General features: G+C 46.1%; 2 protein-coding genes across 2 annotated transcripts; one reads left to right on the top strand and one right to left on the bottom strand.

Annotated features, from left to right (window-relative positions):
* Positions 1 to 727: 727 nt before the first annotated feature.
* On the top strand, positions 728 to 5,783 carry PPM1M (protein phosphatase, Mg2+/Mn2+ dependent, 1M; the record flags this gene model as incomplete). Its single annotated transcript, XM_009876364.1, has 9 exons — positions 728 to 851; positions 1,527 to 1,781; positions 2,281 to 2,393; positions 2,936 to 3,020; positions 3,332 to 3,450; positions 3,924 to 3,987; positions 4,834 to 4,941; positions 5,214 to 5,362; positions 5,639 to 5,783. Coding segments are annotated over 9 exons (1,162 nt in total), but the record flags the coding sequence as incomplete, so codon positions are not given.
* Positions 5,784 to 10,319: 4,536 nt separating this feature from the next.
* On the bottom strand, positions 10,320 to 19,720 carry WDR82 (WD repeat domain 82; the record flags this gene model as incomplete). Its single annotated transcript, XM_009876365.1, has 8 exons — positions 10,320 to 11,253; positions 11,468 to 11,610; positions 13,342 to 13,411; positions 13,535 to 13,690; positions 14,478 to 14,594; positions 16,425 to 16,524; positions 16,729 to 16,795; positions 19,623 to 19,720. Coding segments are annotated over 8 exons (781 nt in total), but the record flags the coding sequence as incomplete, so codon positions are not given.
* Positions 19,721 to 20,220: the final 500 nt, after the last annotated feature.

Genomic DNA, 20,220 nt, shown 5'->3' on the forward strand with positions numbered 1-20,220 from the left:
CCAGGCCATTCCATGATTCTATGATTCTATGTCACCCGCTCTGCGCCCTTGGTTGGAGGGAGCTGGTCTCTTCCACGGGCTGCTGTGCTGGGCAGCGGTGGGCAGCAAGCCCACCCTTGCAGGGGGCAGTTGGGAGGATGTCTGGGGCAGGGGGTGGTTTCCTGGGGTCTGGGTAGACACTGGGTGTCTATAAGCTTGCTTATAGAAAAGCACTTTCAAAACAAAGGGAGAGGGAAGACCAAATTTTTAGAAATCTCAGTTCATTGTTTTTAAGGGCAGAGGCGATGGATCAGGCAGAACAACTCCAAGGAGGAGCTGTTCCCACATCCTGGCCAGGCCACGTTATGACCCCGTGGTTGTGGAGTGGCACAGTGTGGAGAGAGGAGCTGTGCAAGGAGAGCAAACTCTCAGGGACAAACATGAGCAAGGCTGGAAGAAAGAACAATGAGGTGGTTTTGCAATTCACTGTGTCACCAAGGAAATGGCACAGCATGGGCTGCTGAGCAGGGCTACCTGAGGCCAGGGTGCTCCAAAACCGCTCACTCATCCCTGTGTTCCTGCACATAAAGGACTTGTTATTTAGGTGCCCAGCAGAAAGATCCTGGAGTTTGAAAAGGGAGGACAGAGTGTGGGGCTGGAAGGGGCAAGGTGCAGCCCCTGGCCATGCCTGGGAGCAGGTGAGGTGCAGCGCATCTGCATGTCTCACCTGAAGTGTTTGCACCCCTAGGGCTATCAACGCTGAGAAGTCAGAGTTCAACGAGGACCAGGCGGCGTGCTGTCAGATCTCCATCCGGAGAAGAGAGCCAGGCCTCGAGGAGGACGAGGAGTGGCTGATCCTGTGCTCCACGCAGGTAATGCCCGCAGGCAGGCTGTGCTCACCCTGCTGCCAGCCCTGGTCCGCACCCAAGGGCCCAGGTACAGGAAACACAGGGTTGCCCCCATCAGTCCTACGTGCCCTCGTGCTGAAACTCTTCCTTGGACACGTTTAGGGCACTCGTGTACCCTGCGTCTCATCAGCAAACACCCACCTCTGCCCCATGTGCTATTTCTACTTCCATGGCCTGTGACTTGTGGCACCTGAGGTTGTCCAAGCCCTTTATTTGGTGGCCCCACTTTTCCTTTACTGTCCTCCTTTGCTTTCAAGGGCTGATGTGTGTTGTCATCAGTTGGGGACAGCAGCATGAACCAGGCATATGTGATGGTCTTACCTGGGAACAGCTCGCTCTCTGCCCTGGTAAAATGGCCCCATCTGCCCTGAAACACAGGCAGATAGTGTGTGAGGGTGAGCGGCTGCCAGTCCAGGCGCTCAGAGCTCAGGTAGTGGGTCTGGCAGAGCAGCACATGGACATCACTTGAGTTTAAGCATGGCAGGAGATTAACCGGTGGCAAGGAACAGTAACTGGGGCGGAAAACCCAGGCAAAACACGCAGAGTGATGTCCTGGCTGTAAGCCTGTTATCTGTATGACCTCTCCAGCGCCCATCTTCCTCCTCTTCTTTGTGGTCTTGCCTCTCTTCCTCGCTGCAGTTTCTGACTGGTTACTACTGGGCGCTCTTCGACGGCCACGGTGGCCCAGATGGTGCCATCATCGCTTCCAACTATTTGCACTACTGCATCAAGCAGAAGCTGGAGGAGGTTGTGGGGGCCATCACAGAGGCTCATCCCCCCATGCATCTCAGCGGACGCTGTGTTTGTGACAGCGATCCCCAGTTCGTGGAGGAGAAGCACATCCACACAGAAGACCTGGTGGTGGGAGCCCTGGAGAACGCCTTCCAAGAATGTGTGAGTACCCCACGCAAGGCACTGGTCTTGCTGCCCCAAGCGATCAGTCTGTCCCTCCCTGCTGCCTGGGCTGGGCAAGGTCTGCAGTTCTGCAGCTCATCAAGCAGGCAGGAACACTGGCCAAACTTTTAAGCACACTGAGATCGCTCTGGCTCAGCCTCCCAAGGTTTGCATTGGATCTGTTGCACATCAGCAGTGCTGATGCAGAGCAAAAAAGCTACAGCATCTCCTGCTAAACTGCACCCAGGGGACACATTTCTTTAGGGCTAGACAGCTATTGCCACCACACTCTACAGCAGGTACAAGTTTGAGATCTCCCCATTGCACTCCTAAAGCAATCCTTAGTCCAGGACCAACAGTGTATTTGGCTTTACAGAAGCAACATCTTGCTGGTTTCCCTGTGTCCTATCTGCAACCAGTTTTGGTTCTGCATTTCTGATGAGAGGCAGAAAGCCACAGCCTGGCTCATATCACTCTCCAAACTTGTTTAAACCAACAGGATGAAGTAATTGGCCAGGAGATGGAAGCTATGAACCAGACAGGAGGCTGCACTGCTCTGGCTGCCCTTTATTTCCAGGGAAAGCTGTATGTGGCTAACGCTGGCGACAGCAGGTGAGCCTTAAAAAAGGAGGAAGTTGCTGGGAGATGATAAGCAAGGTTTCCAGCATCTTATTTAATCCCATGGAAGGCAAACGTGCAGCCCAACCATTTCCTTTCTGCCTGCCCCAGGGCCCATGGGAAGGACAGGTGCTCTTGTGCTTCCTGGGTTGGTTTTAGGATTTCAAAGAAGTAATGCTGCCCAGCTGCAGGGCAGCCTTGGGCTGGCAGTGCAGCAGTAAGCTCAGCCTGGCAGGTGCTTACAAGTGGAAGGTGATTTTAAGGCATCCAAAAGAGCTTCCTCATCTGACCTTGGCCCACCATTCCTGTAGCAGTGAGCTCTACCATTGTCAAAACAGGCAAACTCAGTTCTCAGCTGCAACAGCGCAGTTGCAGTAGAGTTATTTAAAATACACGGGCATTTTGAAACGTTTCTGGGTGTAGGGCTATTCTCTGGCATTGCTCTGCTGCTGACTACCCCTGGTCCCACACCTGGCCGACCCTCAGAGGAGGGCTGAAGTGACAGACAGCTCAGCTCTGCCTCTTACCCCTCATAGGGCGATTCTTGTTCTGAAGGACAACGTTGTGCCCATGAGCTGCGAGTTTACACCCGAGACAGAGAGGCAGCGAATCCAGCACTTGGTGAGTGACTCCTTCCACACACTGGACAATCCAGCTGCAGGCATCCCACTGGCCAGAGAGCACCTGTGGCAAGAGGACCACCAGCTTTCCTCAAAGGCCACTGCGTGGCAGCAGCCAAGGAGTGCTGGGGGCAAGATTCAACCAACAGCCTTTAATATGGGAGATGCTCATGTGCTCCTTGGGATGTGCTTTCCCAGTTCTGTTCTCCATCCTGCTGCCGGGAGTGCCAGTCCTGAGGCAGAAGCAGGTTTGGTGTCCTACTTTGCTGAAACAGAACCTGTCCATCCTCACATCTTCTTTTCCTCCTCCAGGCTTTTCTTTTCCCCAAGCTCCTGGACGGCGAGTTCACGCGCTTTGAGTTTCCACGGAGGTTGAAAGGAGATGATGTGGGCCAGAAAGTCTTGTACAGGGATTATTTCATGGAGGGCTGGTGAGTCCTTTCTGCCTGAGGGTAAGGCGGTGGCACAGGACAGCTTTACCTGCTCGTAGCAGTGGGGAGGTGAAGGGAGAAGGGCCGTGCCCCACTGGTGGGACTAATGGGCTTGATGGTGCAAAGCTGTGCCAGATGGAGGGGAGGATGGTGTGAGCAGCCTACTCCCTGGCTGAAGGACTGGGGCCCTGGCAGGGCAGTTAGGGAACAGTTGAGGTCATCCTTCTGGAATCCTGTGAGGTGGGGCTAGTGCAGGTTGTCCCAGCCTGGTGCAGCTACAAGCTGGGGAAGGAGGGGAGAGGGAAAAACACCTACACATTCAGCAAGGGGTTATCTTCACTGCATCTGCTACAGCAAGTCACCTTGCTCCTTCCTCAGTCAGCTACCTGTTGAATCACAGTTGAAATGCTCTTGGCTAGGTTGTACCATCACGTCAGACAAACCCCAGATCAATGGTGAATTCTCTGTTCTAGGGGATACAAGACCGTGGAGAAAGCCGACCTCAAGTATCCTCTTGTCCACGGTCATGGGAAGCAGGTAGCTTAATGCTTTACACATGGGGAAGGGTAGAGGCAAGTCTGCTGGGTGTCCTCAGCATCTGTCACTCATGGTCACACTCAGGGGTACCACGGTGCAGTCCCTCAGCCCCGACAGAACAGCTCCCTTCACCAGCACCATGCTGCTGCTTGCACTCTCCTCCCGAGTACCTGCTAGCAGAGCAGACAGCAGCCCTGAGCCAGCCTGCCCTTTCCTCATCTCTCCTTGCACACAAGAACTCATTTCACATGAAAACTTACTTCATCAGATCCCACTTTGGACCATCTCCTCCAGCTCTAATTAGTGCCTTTCCCACAAACCCTCTTCAAGGAGAGGCTGAAGAGAGGAGCATGGAGAGGGAAGGAGGAGACAGGGAGAAGCAATGACTGCACACATCCAGCGTCTGCGTGCTGGTATTCATCAGAAAGCTTTGTCACCTCCCCCGGCACTATACCCACGTGCCACCCCCTTTGCAAGGACGCAGTGCAGAATCTCTTTTGCCAGGAGAAAGGATCCCTTCGCCCGCCAACCCAGTTTTCTCCCTTGTCACCCACATCAGGGCCAGATGCCACCATGGACTTCCTGAGGTCTGCAGCATTACCCAGAGTACAAGTAACACCACGGGCAACCAAAAGCTGTCCACATATGCAGGCTGTCTCCACGCTTGCATCAGGCCATTGCTTCTGATCACTCCTCCATCTCTGAACTCTCCAGGGGCTGTGCTGGGTAATGCTTGGAGACAGGTCCTAAACACAACACACAGATCAGTCGGGACAAGCCACATGTCAGGCTTTAGAAGTGCCACATGAGTATGTTTCAATTGCGTTTTGCTTTGTTTGGGGCCAGGCTCGCTTGCTGGGGACTCTGGCTGTCTCTCGAGGTCTGGGGGATCATCAGCTTAAAGTCATTGACACCAACATTGGAGTCAAGCCTTTCCTCTCCTGCATTCCCAAGGTCAGTCATGGCATGTGAGAACCGCTGGATGGAATTAAACATGCTGCTCCTCTGCAGCACCCACCTTTTACAGACCTGGCAGGCCTTAGCTGTATCCTTTCCTCATGCCCCATCTCCCTGCATGCTGCCCAGTGAATCCCCAAGACAAGAGGAATCTAGAAGCATAGAAACAAGGGGACATAAAAGATGTCATCTGTCAGGGCAAGAGTCATCTCCCTGACCCCTCCGGTACATTGCAAGAATTCTCATGGATTTACTCCTGTGCTTTCCAGGTGAATGTATTTGATTTTGCTCTGCATGATGTTAAGGAAGATGATGTCCTCATCATGGCAACTGATGGCCTTTGGGATGTTCTGTGCAACAGAGAGGTGGCCCATACAGTCAGGAGCTTCCTTGCAGAAAACAGGACAGATCCTCACAGGTGGTATCAGCTTTGCCATCATTTTCCCTTCAAAGAACCTGGTCAGACCAGAAGCAGGCTAACATCACTCTGTTTCTAGGTCAGCTCCGGCATGACCAAGCACTCTTTTCTGTCATGCTGGAAACGCTCCTAATCTTTCCCCATCTTAAAGAAACAATGATAAAGCGAGTGTCTTAAAGAAACCCACTATTTTGACAACATAACGCCACATCTCAATGTTGCTCTGAAGGCAACAGTGCCACATTAACCTAAACCTTGTGTCTTTTCCACTCACAGATTTTCAGAGCTGGCCAAGTGCTTGGTATGCAGAGCAAGGGGAACAAAGAGAGGCCACCAGTGGATGCTGGATGACAGCCGTGAAGCATCCTACGATGACATCTCCGTATTTGTCATCCCACTACACAACAGGGATGAGAACTGACTGTTACATGATGTGCAGGATCTCTTGCATCCCCCTGCTGTGGTGCTGTTGAGCATCCACCTGAGACAGAGGGATTCCTGTTGTGCGTGTACACTCCTTCCAGCAAAACATCTGCAGTGGAACTTGGAAATGCACAGCCAGCACTTATGCAGAAGATCAAGAACACTCAAGAGGGGAACAGTGGGCAACAAATCATTCCCCTTAACTCTTTTCTCAGTTTTGGGCCAAGGAGAAATTGCAAAGGGGGCCACACAAGCTGAAGGGTACGATTTCCAAGATCTCTGCAGTACAGCGAGACTCGTATCTATGTTTCTGATTTCTCTTTTTAATAGTGAAGAATGAGGATCGAGATCCCACCAGTCTCAAGTGCTGGCTTTTAATCATACTTGAACTAAGGTGTGTAAAACTGGATGCACAAGCTAAAGCATCTCTCGTATCCATTTGCTGTAAGGCGAGAGGTACTGAAAATCCGGGAGCCGCTGCCCAGACGGCACTGGGCACAGCCACGCCTGCATCAGGGGAAGGCTGGAGCAGTAGCCCAGACCTCTTGGGAGAGTTGCCATTTGTAGGCAGCTCCACCTCAAAACAGACAATGGCAGCAGATGAAGCTACACACTGATGTACAGGAGCCTCCAGTGGACACGTGCCTTACTGTTATTTAAGAGCATATAAGCACATTAGTAGCTAATGCAACGTGTGGATTTCCAACAAATTTTACTCCACAACACTTGTTAAAGCTTTTTCATTCAGGCTGTTTCTGACAACACAGTTCATTTTGTAGGAATATCACTGATGTTGAAATACGTCAGGCAGGTGATTTAGTAGAAAAGCCCCACGTAAAATAAAACCGGTTTGTTTAAATTTGTCTGCAGTGCTGTATCTCAAGCGCTTACACTCATTACAACAGGAACAGCAGCACAGAAGATGTGCCAGGATTGTGCTTTTAAACTCTTGAGGATCTGCTTCTAAACCTGTTCATTAGCCAGGCAAAGTCAGGTCTGGACAAGTTTCCCATCAGCCCTAGTCCCCGCTTCAGTTTTCATTACTCACTGCACAAGGTGCAAGGTTCCCTAGTGAAGCAGACAAACCCCAGTGTGTGTTTAAGTTCCACGAGAATGAAAGTCCAACTAAAGATACTTTTTTTCTCCCCCTGTGCATCTTACTGCACTTTTACTGTCGGAGGCTTTGCACACACTCAAGATGGAGAAAAACAGCCCTAGAAAATTGCAGGGGGCGGTGCTTGAGATTTGCCTTTGCCAAAACCCAGTTCGTTACTATTAGTATTCCCTCAGCAGTACCACCCCAGGGCTCAGCATCAAAAGATGATTTCCTGCAGTGAGAGGCCTGTACCCAGGAATGAGGCAGCCTTCTCAGCTATCTGCTCATGGTTTAAGCAAGGGCTAGGAAAAAAACCCCAAAACATTTCTCTCCAGCTTTGCTTTCCCCCATCCCATTGAGTTAAACCTGACAACAATGCACACACGGGGTTCTACCCGTGTTACCCTGATGCTGGCTGCCGTCCCTGCGACAGCAGTGTAACGCTATACATACAGTGACTGTCACAATCCAAGTCTCCTGTTAGGCCAACAACTTCTCCACCTTAAAAAAAACTCAGCTCTTCCACCCAGACCACAAGCTGCTGCAAACACCCCTCTCCCTAGGGCTCCGCACCTCAGGAAGCAGCTGTGCCAAGATGGCTTCCCTATCCCAATGCATTCCTAAGCAAGACAAACCTCTTAAAACGGGCAGTTTATGTAGGGACAGGTTCAGAGCATCACAATTTCCACTACAGAGCACCTGACCTTCCAGAACAAAGGGGCTTTTAAAAGAAAGATGATTTTCCCATTCCCCGTCTAAGAGACCAGCAAGTTGTACCACACCACACAAATGCAGATTTTACAGCACTCTGTGATCTCTCTACAAAATATTTATTGGTAACAGCCACAACACTGAATTCTCCACATATGTAGTATTTTGTGACAAAGCAGAATTTGACTTTATGTATTTACACTCATCTGGCAGACACCACCTAGGAGTCAAAGTCCCCATACCAGCTCACCACCAAAGAGACCAGTTACTGAAAGGCTTGCCAGGATCCTAGCCTCTGACCCAAAACCAAGGGTAAGTCTCTTAAAGTGCAAATATAGTCAAGAGGCATTGGAAAAGATACAACGGTGCTTCCAAGTTCATTCACTCAATTACTCCTGTGTCCCTCAGAGCAGGGGTTGGGATGTTAAGCAAGAACCTGGAAGCCTCAATTAAAAACAATTTAAAAAAAAAAAAAAATCTATCAACCACATGTTTGCAACATTACACCCAAAATCTCCTACAGCCCAAACAGATGTGCTCAGCTACCACCACTGCTAGTTGTTTACAGGTGGGCTGTTGAGTCTCACCTTCCCCTCAAGAAAGGTCTTTACTTCATGCTGAAGAACATGATGGGGGGGCTGGGAAATAACCTTTTAAATGTCAAATTTGGAAGGGGAATGCTGTTTCCTGCTTGGCTTCACATAAGGGTGGACAACTCCACTAGACCTGGGAGTGCTGTGTCTCAGCGAGGTCCATCTCATTAGCTGACTGCCCTGAAGAGTACAGGAATCGCAGTCCTGATACTTCTAGAGAAGCATACAGAAGTTGGAACCAAAACCACCTTTATTCACCTTTCCTGTCTAACCTTCTAGAAACATGTGATATTCAAGTTCCTTGACAATACTTGGCACATTTCCCTCTGTTAAAGGCAGATGGAAAACAGTGCTACGTCAAACAAGAAAGAAGCCTTCAGCTTGAATTCTGAACTGAGCACTAGGGCTGTGCTTTACAGGTTCGTGTACATTTATCTTCACTCCAGAAAGCCACTGATGTTCTCAGTGTACGAGTCCTCCTACATCGGTCCTTTGGTCCTCTTTTTCTTAAAACATTTCAAGCTGCAACACACAATGTTTTACAACATCAAACGCGATGAGAGCTGAGTAAGTCTTTAGACAAGCACTCAAACCACATTAGCAAAGAGCATTTTAGAATAAAAGACTTCCAAATGCTTCCCTGTGAAAAGTAACAAAAAGGGCTGGAGGCTATCTGTTCACTTCCTCAGGCAACTGGCTTGGTAAAACCCTTAAAGATGATTTGCTACCGAATGCTAAACTTTAACTGTTAAAACGCAATACAAACCCAAAATACCTGTAGGTTACAAACCACTGCAAAATATGGCTGCTTATGGAAACAACAATGGTAAAATAGCACCAAGCAGCCCAAAATGCAACAATACTGAGCTAGAGGTGGCTGTGGAAAACTAGTCAGCTGTGAGGACCATGCTAACCATCTCCCTTTGCACTGGGCATTTACAGGCGACAGTGGGACAGTACAGGAAAGAGGGATGCTGGTGTAATAGAATGAAACTCTCACATGCGTCTCCCACATCAGGCCTGTTTGGCAAGATCGAAAGCATTAGTCTGCTGTTCCCTTCCCTCCTCCAGCACGGAGGACGGCAAACCAACATCACAGACCCATGTCCTGACAAACGGCCCTTAACTTGCACAGTAGCATCGTCAGAGGCAAGCCACAGAGTCGAAGGAGAAGTTTCAACCACAGCATCGATCCGAGTATCAAATTCATGAGAATGCCTCACGCGGGCGATCCTCCTGCCGACCATCACAGGCAAATGCTGCAGCTTCACACACGCCGAGCAGTGGAGAAACGCTCATTCCCCACCCACAGCTCTTAGCACAGTGCACTTCCACTGAGAAGGACTGTGAGGGGGAAAAAAAAGGCAAGGAAGAGGAAAACAGAAGCAGCTGTTCTACAAGCTGCTTTACTTTTCCAGGGAGATATGCTCTGAATGATATACAGGGCCTCACAGTCGAGATGAACTTTGCTGTAATAAAGGAACATTTAGACACCTCGAGCCTGGTTCTCCAGTACGGACCAGCAGTTTAGAGCAGAAAAAACACGCCCACTGCTATGCTTGTCACCTTAGCAGCGTTTTACATTTAGGAGAGAGGAAGCACACATGACTGGGCAAGGGAAAGAATCGACTTTCCAAGCCATGACCCAGCATATAAAATGTAAAGGCAAGAACACCATGACCACATGTACGCCGAGCCTGTCCCAGCCTGCTGGTGGATGCATTTCATCAGTGCAGCCCTTCAGGAAAAAGAAACTGGAACAAGGCTTGAAGACCAGCTTGACAGTCTTTCTGTGCCATTCGCCCACAAGCCCCTGGAGCAGGACAGCACGTGCCTCCCACGTGTTTTCAGAGGCGTTCCTTGGAGCAGAGCCAAGCAAAGCAGAGTCAGTACAGTCACATGTACGATTTTTTTTAAATTCCTCTGACAAAGGAAGCATCACTCTTTCGGGGCTATCACTGAAAACCCACAGAATTGGTAACAAAATGCATGATGAACTGCACATCGGTTTTACCAACAGAGGGATACAGGTCTAAGCCTGTTGTGGGGAGAATTTAATGGAGCATATTTACAAACCAGGAGGAGAAAACTGCATTGGTGAAGGTAAACAACCTAGACACCCCACGATACTGGCCCACATCACATTCTTTAATATCTAAAAGTAAAAAAATATGGCCGATTTCCACTGCCCTCCCCCCACCCCGATATTTACAAGTAAGATCAGCCAAGATGATACATAATGAAGATACACAGGCAGACTGTGCTTTCAGTCTCAGTTTGGTTTCTCCATCTTCCTGATTTATTGCTTGGGACAGTGACTGGACCTCATCAGTACTGTCTGCACCCTCCGGGATGCTGGCACAGCAAACAGCAGGGAGGCTTCAGCAAGCTCTGGCTGCGGACAAAACACGTACGGTTTGCAGCACGCTAAATCACCAAAAAATGGATGACAGGATGCATCACGTGTATTTACAGTCACCCACTCTTTCGATGTGTACTCCACTGCGAAAGAATCCAGCATCTGCTGTTTAAGTTGAAAACTGTCAAGTGTTCACATTTGGCACAGAATTAACTTTGCATCTGTGGACTGCCGTGAAACCAGAGAGATCCCAGATGTGAAAAACATGCACTTAAGGGAAGGAACTGCACGTTCCACCTTGGAACATTAATAGCCTCATGCACTTACAAAAGGAAAAAACACACAGCTACAGCTTTAAAAAATGTCACAAACATGTTGTAAATAAAACAGATCTCACTGCTCTTAGAAATAATACTGTGTGAGTTCCAACTCTGGCTGAAGCCTGCTGGGCACGGACTGGAAGGTTAAAACGTGTAGCATGCTGCTTCTGAACATGCTCAGAGGCCAAGTTGGAAGAGTCCTCACAAAGGAATGCAGGAAATAAAGGTAAGACATATGGAGACAAACGCAGAAACAGGAACACAGTCTAGGAGACCTAGGCAATTCCAACACTATGCTTGCAATGATGGGCTGCTGCTAGCAGTATGCAAGTCACCTGACAGCAGCTGCAGCGTAGGAATCAGTCGTCGATAGTTGGCAACCAGAAGGCCTACAAAATAGGAAAGAAAAAACATCTTTTACAGAGCAGAACACATCTGTCTCCTACAGCACACTGTGGGAGCTGATCACTACTACCTTCTAAAAGCACACTGCTCAGCTTTCATCTGCGTGTGCAAATGCTGGCTCGCTAGGTGTGCTGCCCCACGTATCTACCTGCCTTCTCAGATTCAGTATTAAAAGGGTCAGCACCTCACTTTCCTTACCATATTGGAACATGCGCTAGCAAAAGTCATGAATTTGGGGTTGAACTGCAGACAGGTTATAGGACCTGTGTGTTTCCCATCCAGCACAGCCACCTTCATCCCACTTTCCCCATTCCAAACATGAATCTTCCCATCCTCTGAACCTGCGAACAAGATACACAACGTACATTGGAGAGGCTGGCAGAGAAAATGAAGAGCATAACTCTTTCTGTCAGAGAACTGTGTGAACAAGCATGCCTCGTCTTCATACCTTAACCTTTAAAATTCTCAAAGTATCACTAAGGCATTTACAAAACATCACATTCTGGCAAAAAGGTTAACAGCTATGGTCATGCAGTAGAAAAGGAGAGTTGACACCATCCAGCTAAGGAGGTAAGACTCTTGCCAACTTGCACTGATGTGTGAGAGGCCAAAAGCTGGGTGTAAGAGTCATTGTTCACACAAGTTCTCAGTTCAGATGCAGAAGGAGACAAATATTTCACTTGGCAGGCACAGAATCAAATCAAAGGCTTTACCATGGAAAGTAACCAAATCCTAGTGCACTATGCCAAATACCAGAAGCTTCACTGGAGATGTCAACTCTCCACATTGCTACAACAGGACGAGTTTTTCACTTTAAAATGGCACTTCGTAAACTGAGGCTGCGCACTTAACATTTTTATAATTCAATACTGCTTTAGTCTTGCTTTAAATAGGATTCCTAATAAAAATGCAAGGAATTTTCTTCTGTTTCAGTATTTACATGTATAGCCTCTCAGGGAGGAAAAATTAAGAAGCACAAGTTACAACTTAATCACACGTAAAAACCAAACAGAAATTAAGTGTTTTGAAACTTCCTGAATTATAGTTTTCATTTGGAAGGGCAGAAAAGAAAGGTAAGTATTTGAAATAAAGTGCTCCTTAGAGCCACACTAAACAAAGAATCCCAGTCCTCTTCTCTGCAATCAGGAAGTTCTCAGCTAGGAGAAAAACAAAACTGTTTTGCTAAGACCATCACTCATCCAGGAAAAATGAGGAACCAGATACCAATTATTACAAAGTTAAACATATTTGATGTACCAGTCATATGAATAAGAATAAAAAGAAAGTGCTAGGAGAGGGGAGCAGCGCATGGACGCATCTTGACTTGCGTCCACAGGTTCTGTCGGGCAGCAGAATGTAGCAGAGTGGATAAGTGCGTACCCTTGGGGTGCCCAACCTGCAGCACCAGGCTTTACAGGAGGCACAACTGCTTTTTGCCACTCATTTTACTTGAGCCCCTCTGCAGGGGGTGAGGAAGGGGGCCTGGGCTAGAGGAATCGTACACTAGGAGCCATGAGGCTGATGGCTGCTGCTTCTGTTGCAGAGCTTGTTCTGCAGACATGGGGTTTATGAGAGCCAGAGGAACAAAAGGCAGCTGCCCCAGCACATCCCTGGCGCAGGAGCATCCCCGAGAGGTGCAAAACACACCAGGCTACGAGACCAATCGCCTGAGCACACACGTCTTGCTCATCAGGCAAGGGAGAGCAGGTCACAACACACAGCCCCCAAATGGTTTGAGACAGGACATGAGCACGTCCCAGTCACATGGTGAGGATCACTGACAGACTGTATCACAGGTCTCCACATATTACAACAGTTTCCTGGTTTCTTATCTTTTCTGGAAGAGCATTAACACATAAAGGAAAAAATAAGTCTCCTTGCAGGCTCATCTACGTTTCAGTCTAGAAAATGACAAGTAAACTAACAAAACAGAAAACTGTCAATGCAAAGAAAGCTTACAGCTGCATTGTATTATCTAAACACATTCTGCTTCCCAACAGACAGCTTTTGTCCCACAGAAAACACACCTAATTTCAGAGCACTAAAATTCTTTCCAAGAAGAATTATCTTACCGATCATGATGAACTGAGAGTCCGGTGTGAATGATGCCTCCAGTGTGACAGCCTTACTGTTGTTGTAACCCTACGGCACAAAACAGAAGAATATGTAGTAGAGAGTGTGTCCACAGGAATCTCTCAACCAAAGGGCACCTGCTCCCAAAACCAACACCAAGTTTCGAGCAGGTAACACAGGCAACATGCTCACCCCAAACGTATGCAGGATAGCTCCTTTAAAGGCATCGATTAGTCGAATGAACCCTCCATTAGTTGATATGAGGATGAGCTTGCCATCGTTACTGAACTTCAGGCCTGTCCACTCACACGTTCGATCATACTGCATCTTAAAGGTAGCAAATGGCCCCTTCAAAGAAAAAAAAAAAAAGCAAATATGATGTAGACTATGTATGCATTGTTGCTAATAAGAGTCTGCTTTTAACCACAGCTCAGGAAAAAGTTCAAGATTTTTCAAAAGAAAACCTTTAGTCCTAAGATACCAAAGGAAAGTGTCATGGCAAAAACATGTTGCTGCATGTCTAAGTTTTAAAGAATTATGAATCCACAGTTTCTGTAGCAAAACAGCCACAGTAATGTGTTTCAATACCCAGCAGTCCCATACTCCACCACATGCAACAGCAGAAATTATTTTAAGGTAGAATGTGGTTTTCAAACAAGACTGCTAACTGGAGTTAGAGAAAGAGCTTGAGTCAGTGAGCTTGAGTCAGTGTTATTGTCATCTGACTTTTTGAAAACCCTGGAACCAACTATGCTCAGTGCTTAGCTAGGGCAGCTGCCCATCCAATTAGTTTCCTTTGAAATTTCCACCCTTTCTGACAATTCTGACTCCATCCTTACCTGTGTTCTTCCAGAACAAGCAGAAAGACAAAAAAAATAACATGAAAACCCACCACCCCAAAGCCCAACAACAAGAAGCCTAACCAGGAGTCTGGCCCAGGTTAAAGAGTGGATGTCGGGATTCGGTGACAGCACATAGCCCTTTCTGTCTGAGATGTGTACTTAGCAAAAACTCTAGGTGCCAAGCAGGCACTCCATATCGTAAGCTGGAGTAAAAAAATCCAGCTTCTGAGCAGTGAGTCTAGATTACTTCTTGCAAGATAAAAAGCATAAGAAATGAAGTTAGGATAGCTCACCTTGTCAAAAGAACGGAGATCATAAAGCTTCACCATTTCAGAATTCACTCCAGCAGCAAAAATCAACCCTTCTGGGTCAAAAGAACATACCGGTTTCCCCTGGAGATGCATTAAACCCTGAAACAATAGGAATAGTCCAAATCGTTCTGTGAAACTGAGACTCACATTTCTACCACCACCCTCTGAATCCACTGTGAGCAGGACAGCAGCCTAGAGGCAGAACAACTGAATTTCAAATGGAAATCTTGAGCTTTTACAAGGCTCCAGAACTCAGCATCTCAAAAGCAACTCTGACTACTTCATATCATCATATGGTGTGCAATGACAAATCAAGATTTCAAGTGAGCTGTCATCCACTCACAAATCACCCAGAAAAGGGAGGAGGATGTAGCTCCATTAATAACCATACCAAACAGAGGCACGAAACACTGCTGCTGGCACTGACAGTAACGCTCTACCAATCATGATTGTCACAGGAAGGAAAAAACGTATTTCAAAAGCACCAAAAGCTACAGTGAACCCTGCCCTGAGCTTTCCATGCCCACCTAACAAAAACTCATGCCTTCTGGAATCCAACAGACATTACATATTAAACCTGACTGATTACAATCACTGCTTATTTTTAATGTTAACCTTTCCCTAACTCACATAGTAGAAAAGCCTTGAGAAAGTTTGGTAAAAGCCAACAAGATACATAAGTTTTCTGCATCCTGACTGGCAGGTCTATGCATATTAGCCAAACGTCTTCATGTAACTGTATGCACATAAATAAGAACACATCTTTGACGAAATCGGCGATACATAAGGTTCTGCATTTTTGAAATATCATTCCTCTCCGGAGAAGTCTAGAGACTTTACTGCTTCCTTCTTCTGTCCAATCTAGGTCAGTTTTCCCGGCGCTCTCTGAAGGCTAGGCAATACTCAGGGCCCTCGCAAGTGGGATATCTCTGGTTTCCCGAGGATACCCCAAGGCACGGCTGCTGCCATCTCATGGGCACATTGAAAATCACAAGTAACACTTCCACAGCCTGTTTGTCAAACTTTGCTGGATGCGGCTTCCACTTACAAGCCCCAGTTTTACCATTCTCACAGATAAAACCGTTTTGGAAGAAATGTAACCTTTTCTTCCTTTTGCATTTACACTTACATCACCTCGAATAAGTAAATAACCCTCTCTCATAAGCAAAATGGTCCCAGTGAGATGGGAAAATATGAAAGGACAACACTAAGTATCCAGGTACAAGTGTACGAAAATAGCTCATCACAATAAAAGGTGGAGATTCTATTCCTAGTCTTTCATTCCTGCCCCTGCTGACAGCTCTGGTACTTTTCTCAGCCCACACAAGCCTACTTCCACTAAAAAAAAAAACCAGTAAAGTATTCCAGCAAAATAAATAAGTGAAAACAAAACACGATTTCACCTTGTTAGAAAGTTAAATCTACTCACAAACAGGTCTGACGAACAACAAAGGTGATGCAAGGAGGAGGTAGACCATATGGCTGCTGTGTTACTCTAGATCATCAGTTTCTTCATCAAATTTAACTGCATCAAGGCATAGATTTTAAATATCCACTATAAACACCCGAGTAAGATGCATTCCCCCAGCAGAGATGCAGCTAAGAGAGAATGCTCTCTGCATGGGGTAGCAGCCTGCACAAGCTGATGACACCCAGACCTCGTTTCACAAGCTGTGGGTGTTGTCTCTTGCTCTTTCCAGCACCTCTCCAGCAGAGACAGAGGTGAAAGTAAGTGGTGTTACACAACGAACACACATATTTCACAGAGACTTGTGATTGAGGCTCCTTCAGGGTTCCAGGAAGGTGTCAACACAGAATCAGCAGCGTATATTTGTGGCAGTATTTTTCGTTTTGTAACAAGCACGCATTAATTTTTCATCCTTCTGACTGAAGATGCAACACAATGTGCATGTGATTTTGACACCCTACCTGGCAATTTGGAGAGCGGAGATCCCATAGTCGAATAGTCTTATCAAGAGATCCAGAAATAAAAGTATCGTCCACTGGAGACATTGAAAGCGCAACCACTCTGCAACACGGAAGACCGCATCCATCAGAGACACACAAAAGAAGCAAACGGAGCAACACCCAACCCAACAGTCGTACACAAGCGGGTAACTACCAGGGATAGTTCTACAAAGTGAAAATCAGAGCGAATCGAGTGTAATTTAACTCAAGCTCATCACAATCATCATTTCAATTCTGCCTGTGCTATCTCCAAGCCACATCCTACCTTTTTGTATGCCCTGGGAAGTAGCGAATGTATTTGTTGTCATGTAGGGAGAGGTATCGGATTGTATCTGAAAACATAAGCAAATCACAGGCTTTAGTATATCACGAACCAAATGTTTTCTGAAAGTGGTCACACAGTAAACTTGCTCCCCATAGCAACAGCAATCCTGCCACAGAGAGCAAGTTCGAGACACTGAGTTGAAGTCAGACTTTGAAATTAACTTGCACAAATCACATGACAGCTTGCCTCTGAGATGTAAGGGGACTTCAGACTATGGGAAGTATCTCTTCCTGGTGTCTGATTTCCAGTTCTGCCTTGGAAACCAAGTTGGTTTACGTCTGTTTCTAACTTGATTCTGTTTCAATATTGCTAAAATTTAAGTAGGTTTTATTCTGTCACTCTCACAAAATTGAGATGATCAAATTTACAAAGCTGATACTGCCGCTTTTGTTTTTTAGCTATACAGCATGAATCTTGCTGTCTTACCTACATACACATTCAGCAAATAACTCTCCACCTACACAGTAAGCACAGAAATGTGTGAAATCTAGCATTTAGCCAAAGAGAAGACTAAAACACAAACTTCAAAAGCCAGGACAAGGCCACTAAAAAGTAGCAACTCTCTCTTTTTTAATCTGACAATCGACAGCTTCACACATTCTCTGCACTTAGAGCACCTAAGCTTTAAGAGGACAGGAGAGTTAGTGCACTTAAAGCAATCTTTAAAATATATTGAATAAATCAGAGCAGCACCACTTTTCTCAAGTGGCAATTTTATTCTGAGTATAGATGGACATACCAAGAGTAGCCCAGAAAATCAAAAGATGCTGTTGAGAACTTCCTACAGAAAAAAACAAGACCCAACAGATCACAATACGCACAGAGCACTGCAACACTCGTAAGGGCTACCATGTTCAGAGTTCTTCGCAAGCCTAATTCAGCAAGTTCTAGTTTCTGTGAAAAATGGTCAAGGTACCATTTTTGCCTGAGGCTTCACATCAAGCTGAGATCAGAGCTCTAACACACCCTCCAGTATCTGTCAAGAAAACTAAAGCTGACTGATCAAGCTGGAAACATGATGCTGGCGAAAAACCATTCTGAAAGGCACAAAGTGACCCAGGGTGACTATCCAAAGCATAAATGCCCCAACACCAGTGTCACATCCCATCATGGCTAGAACTGGCACACTTCAAGCGCGCTGTTAAGACACATCTCTAGTTTTTCCTGCAAGAGCTGTCATTACCTGATTTCCGAAGCATCCAGGCAGAATGTTATCTTCCTTTGCTAAAGAGGAAGCCCCAGGGAACTGTGATCCTTTGAGATCCTTTTTGTCGGCAGCGCTCTGTCCCAGGCAAGGCAGTGGCCTGTACAGTTATCTCCTGTACCGGGTGGTATCATAGACCCTCAAACTGTACAAACTACTACCTCAGCCTGGAATCAGGCAAGAGACACTAGGTTCAAAGATCCTGAGGAAATCTTCAGAAGTAAGTGGACTGGCAGCAACTCCAATACATACAGTTAGGGACTACAGAGTTATCTGTACCCCTACAGAACACATTGCTGGTTTTATTATTATAACATGGTTTGTAACAGCAACAAATACTTTCACATTCTATCTTTCTCTTTTCTTCTAATCAAGTATTTACCATAACGCTACCATGCAGGATAAAGACTCTTAAATTTTGGTTCCACAAACAAAAACTCACAACTTGAAATATCACTGAAAATGCTTCATTAAATTGTTACTTTATTGTAAATAACAGCCAAGTCAGAAATGTGACATAACAAAGTAATAACTTAATAAAAACAAAGTAGGTTGTGAAGCAAACTAAAAAGGCAAGTGCTTCCCATTACACTTTTAATCCTTTTACACCATTAAATCCAATTTTGTTGGAAATTTCCTTGTTCCTCCAGTTTACGGTCCAGCTAGTTTAACACGAGCTCCTAACCCTTAACTTCCATCTGCTCTAAACTCATACTCTTTCAAAAATTCCTTAGGTAACCTAGCACAAGCCACAAGGCATCACTATCTCTATCTCCACAAAACCACTATTCCAGAAATTATGCTAAAATCCATTAATAAGTGCTGTGCTAAAACTTGTTCCCTGAAAAACTCTCAGTCACTGATTACAACAAACAAAATGGAGACATCTGAAATGAAAACGAGCTGTTTTGAACATTAGTGAGAAATAACGTACCTACCTGTGCCAGTTCACAAATTTGAATTTTACATTAAACTCAAAACCAGAAAATAGAGAGCCTGTCACAAAGTTCTAGAAGCCCTTTGATGTCACCAATTTATAGTGCAGCTATTATAGACACTGACTGTAGAGGAACAGCATGAAAATGGGTGTTCTGTCTATTAAATGGAAAAACCAGATTAACAGAAGCAGAGCTAATCTCAGAAGAGCTTTGTGATCTCCTCCAGGCTCGGCCAGTGACTGGCTGAGTTACTTGAACTTTCCCCTTCCCTGTTGCACGTGGAGAACGGAAAAACATTCCCTTCCTTTGCAGCTGCCTTTTTGGGTACCAGACAGAGCTACAGTCTTTAGCTCACCTCCTGGCCATGTGCTCCTTCTACTTCATTTCACACCTAAGGAATTAAGGCACAGAGGTTGACTGGTATCAAATAGCAAAGTGAACAGCAGAATTAAGAACCCAACTTCTATCGCACTAACCATGTGTAATCACTCAGTTATGGCAGCAATGAACAAAACTCATGTCAACGTGCTCGAGGGAGTATCACTGAGTTGAACATTAATTCCTGCCTCTGACAGCTCATTTATCACTGAAAAGTTGCTAAATTTTTTCCCCAGCTCTTTACAGCTACTTATCCAGGCCTGTAGTTTTAAGTGTAAGGAAATTAAATATGCTCAACTCCAGGGATTACTTACCATCTATTTTGTTGGAGCTGTACACCACGGTGTTGGCAGCATGTGTGTACCTGATGAGGTCCACTCCATACTTCTTACTGTACAGTGTTCTCTTTGGTCTGTCAGAAGGAAGCAGAAATAATTACACTCACTGCAACAAGAAGCTCGAACAAAAGACTCATCATATTAACCAGGTCTGTTTTCATCAAGATATTACAAGATTATTTCAAGTAGTTAGGTGTTCTTATACAAAGAAGGAAAAGCTACTGTATTTGATTTTCAAACAAGCACCTTGGTGCTTTCTTTGAGACCATCCCTAGGCTTAAGGAGCTCCCTGTAACACCTGCAAAATGCACTTGTTGCCTGCAAAAATTCTTTTTCCTATGATGTCCACTGTAAAAAGTATATGAAGACCTAGGATAACAGGCTCTTAATGTTAAGCAGCACTAACTCACTGTTCCCTTGCCCACCCAAATCTTTAATTCATCTTCATCTTATTTTATTTTGAGAATAATTTGTCTTTTTGTTCTATGTTACTTCAGAATCTAGAACAGGGTGTCTCATTCCGAATATGGCTTCTCAGTACTAACACAAACACGTGTATATACCAGGAGTCTCT

Source organism: Apaloderma vittatum, unplaced genomic scaffold (genome assembly GCF_000703405.1).
Source record: "Apaloderma vittatum isolate BGI_N311 unplaced genomic scaffold, ASM70340v1 scaffold12529, whole genome shotgun sequence".
Taxonomy (NCBI): Eukaryota; Metazoa; Chordata; class Aves; order Trogoniformes; family Trogonidae; genus Apaloderma; species Apaloderma vittatum.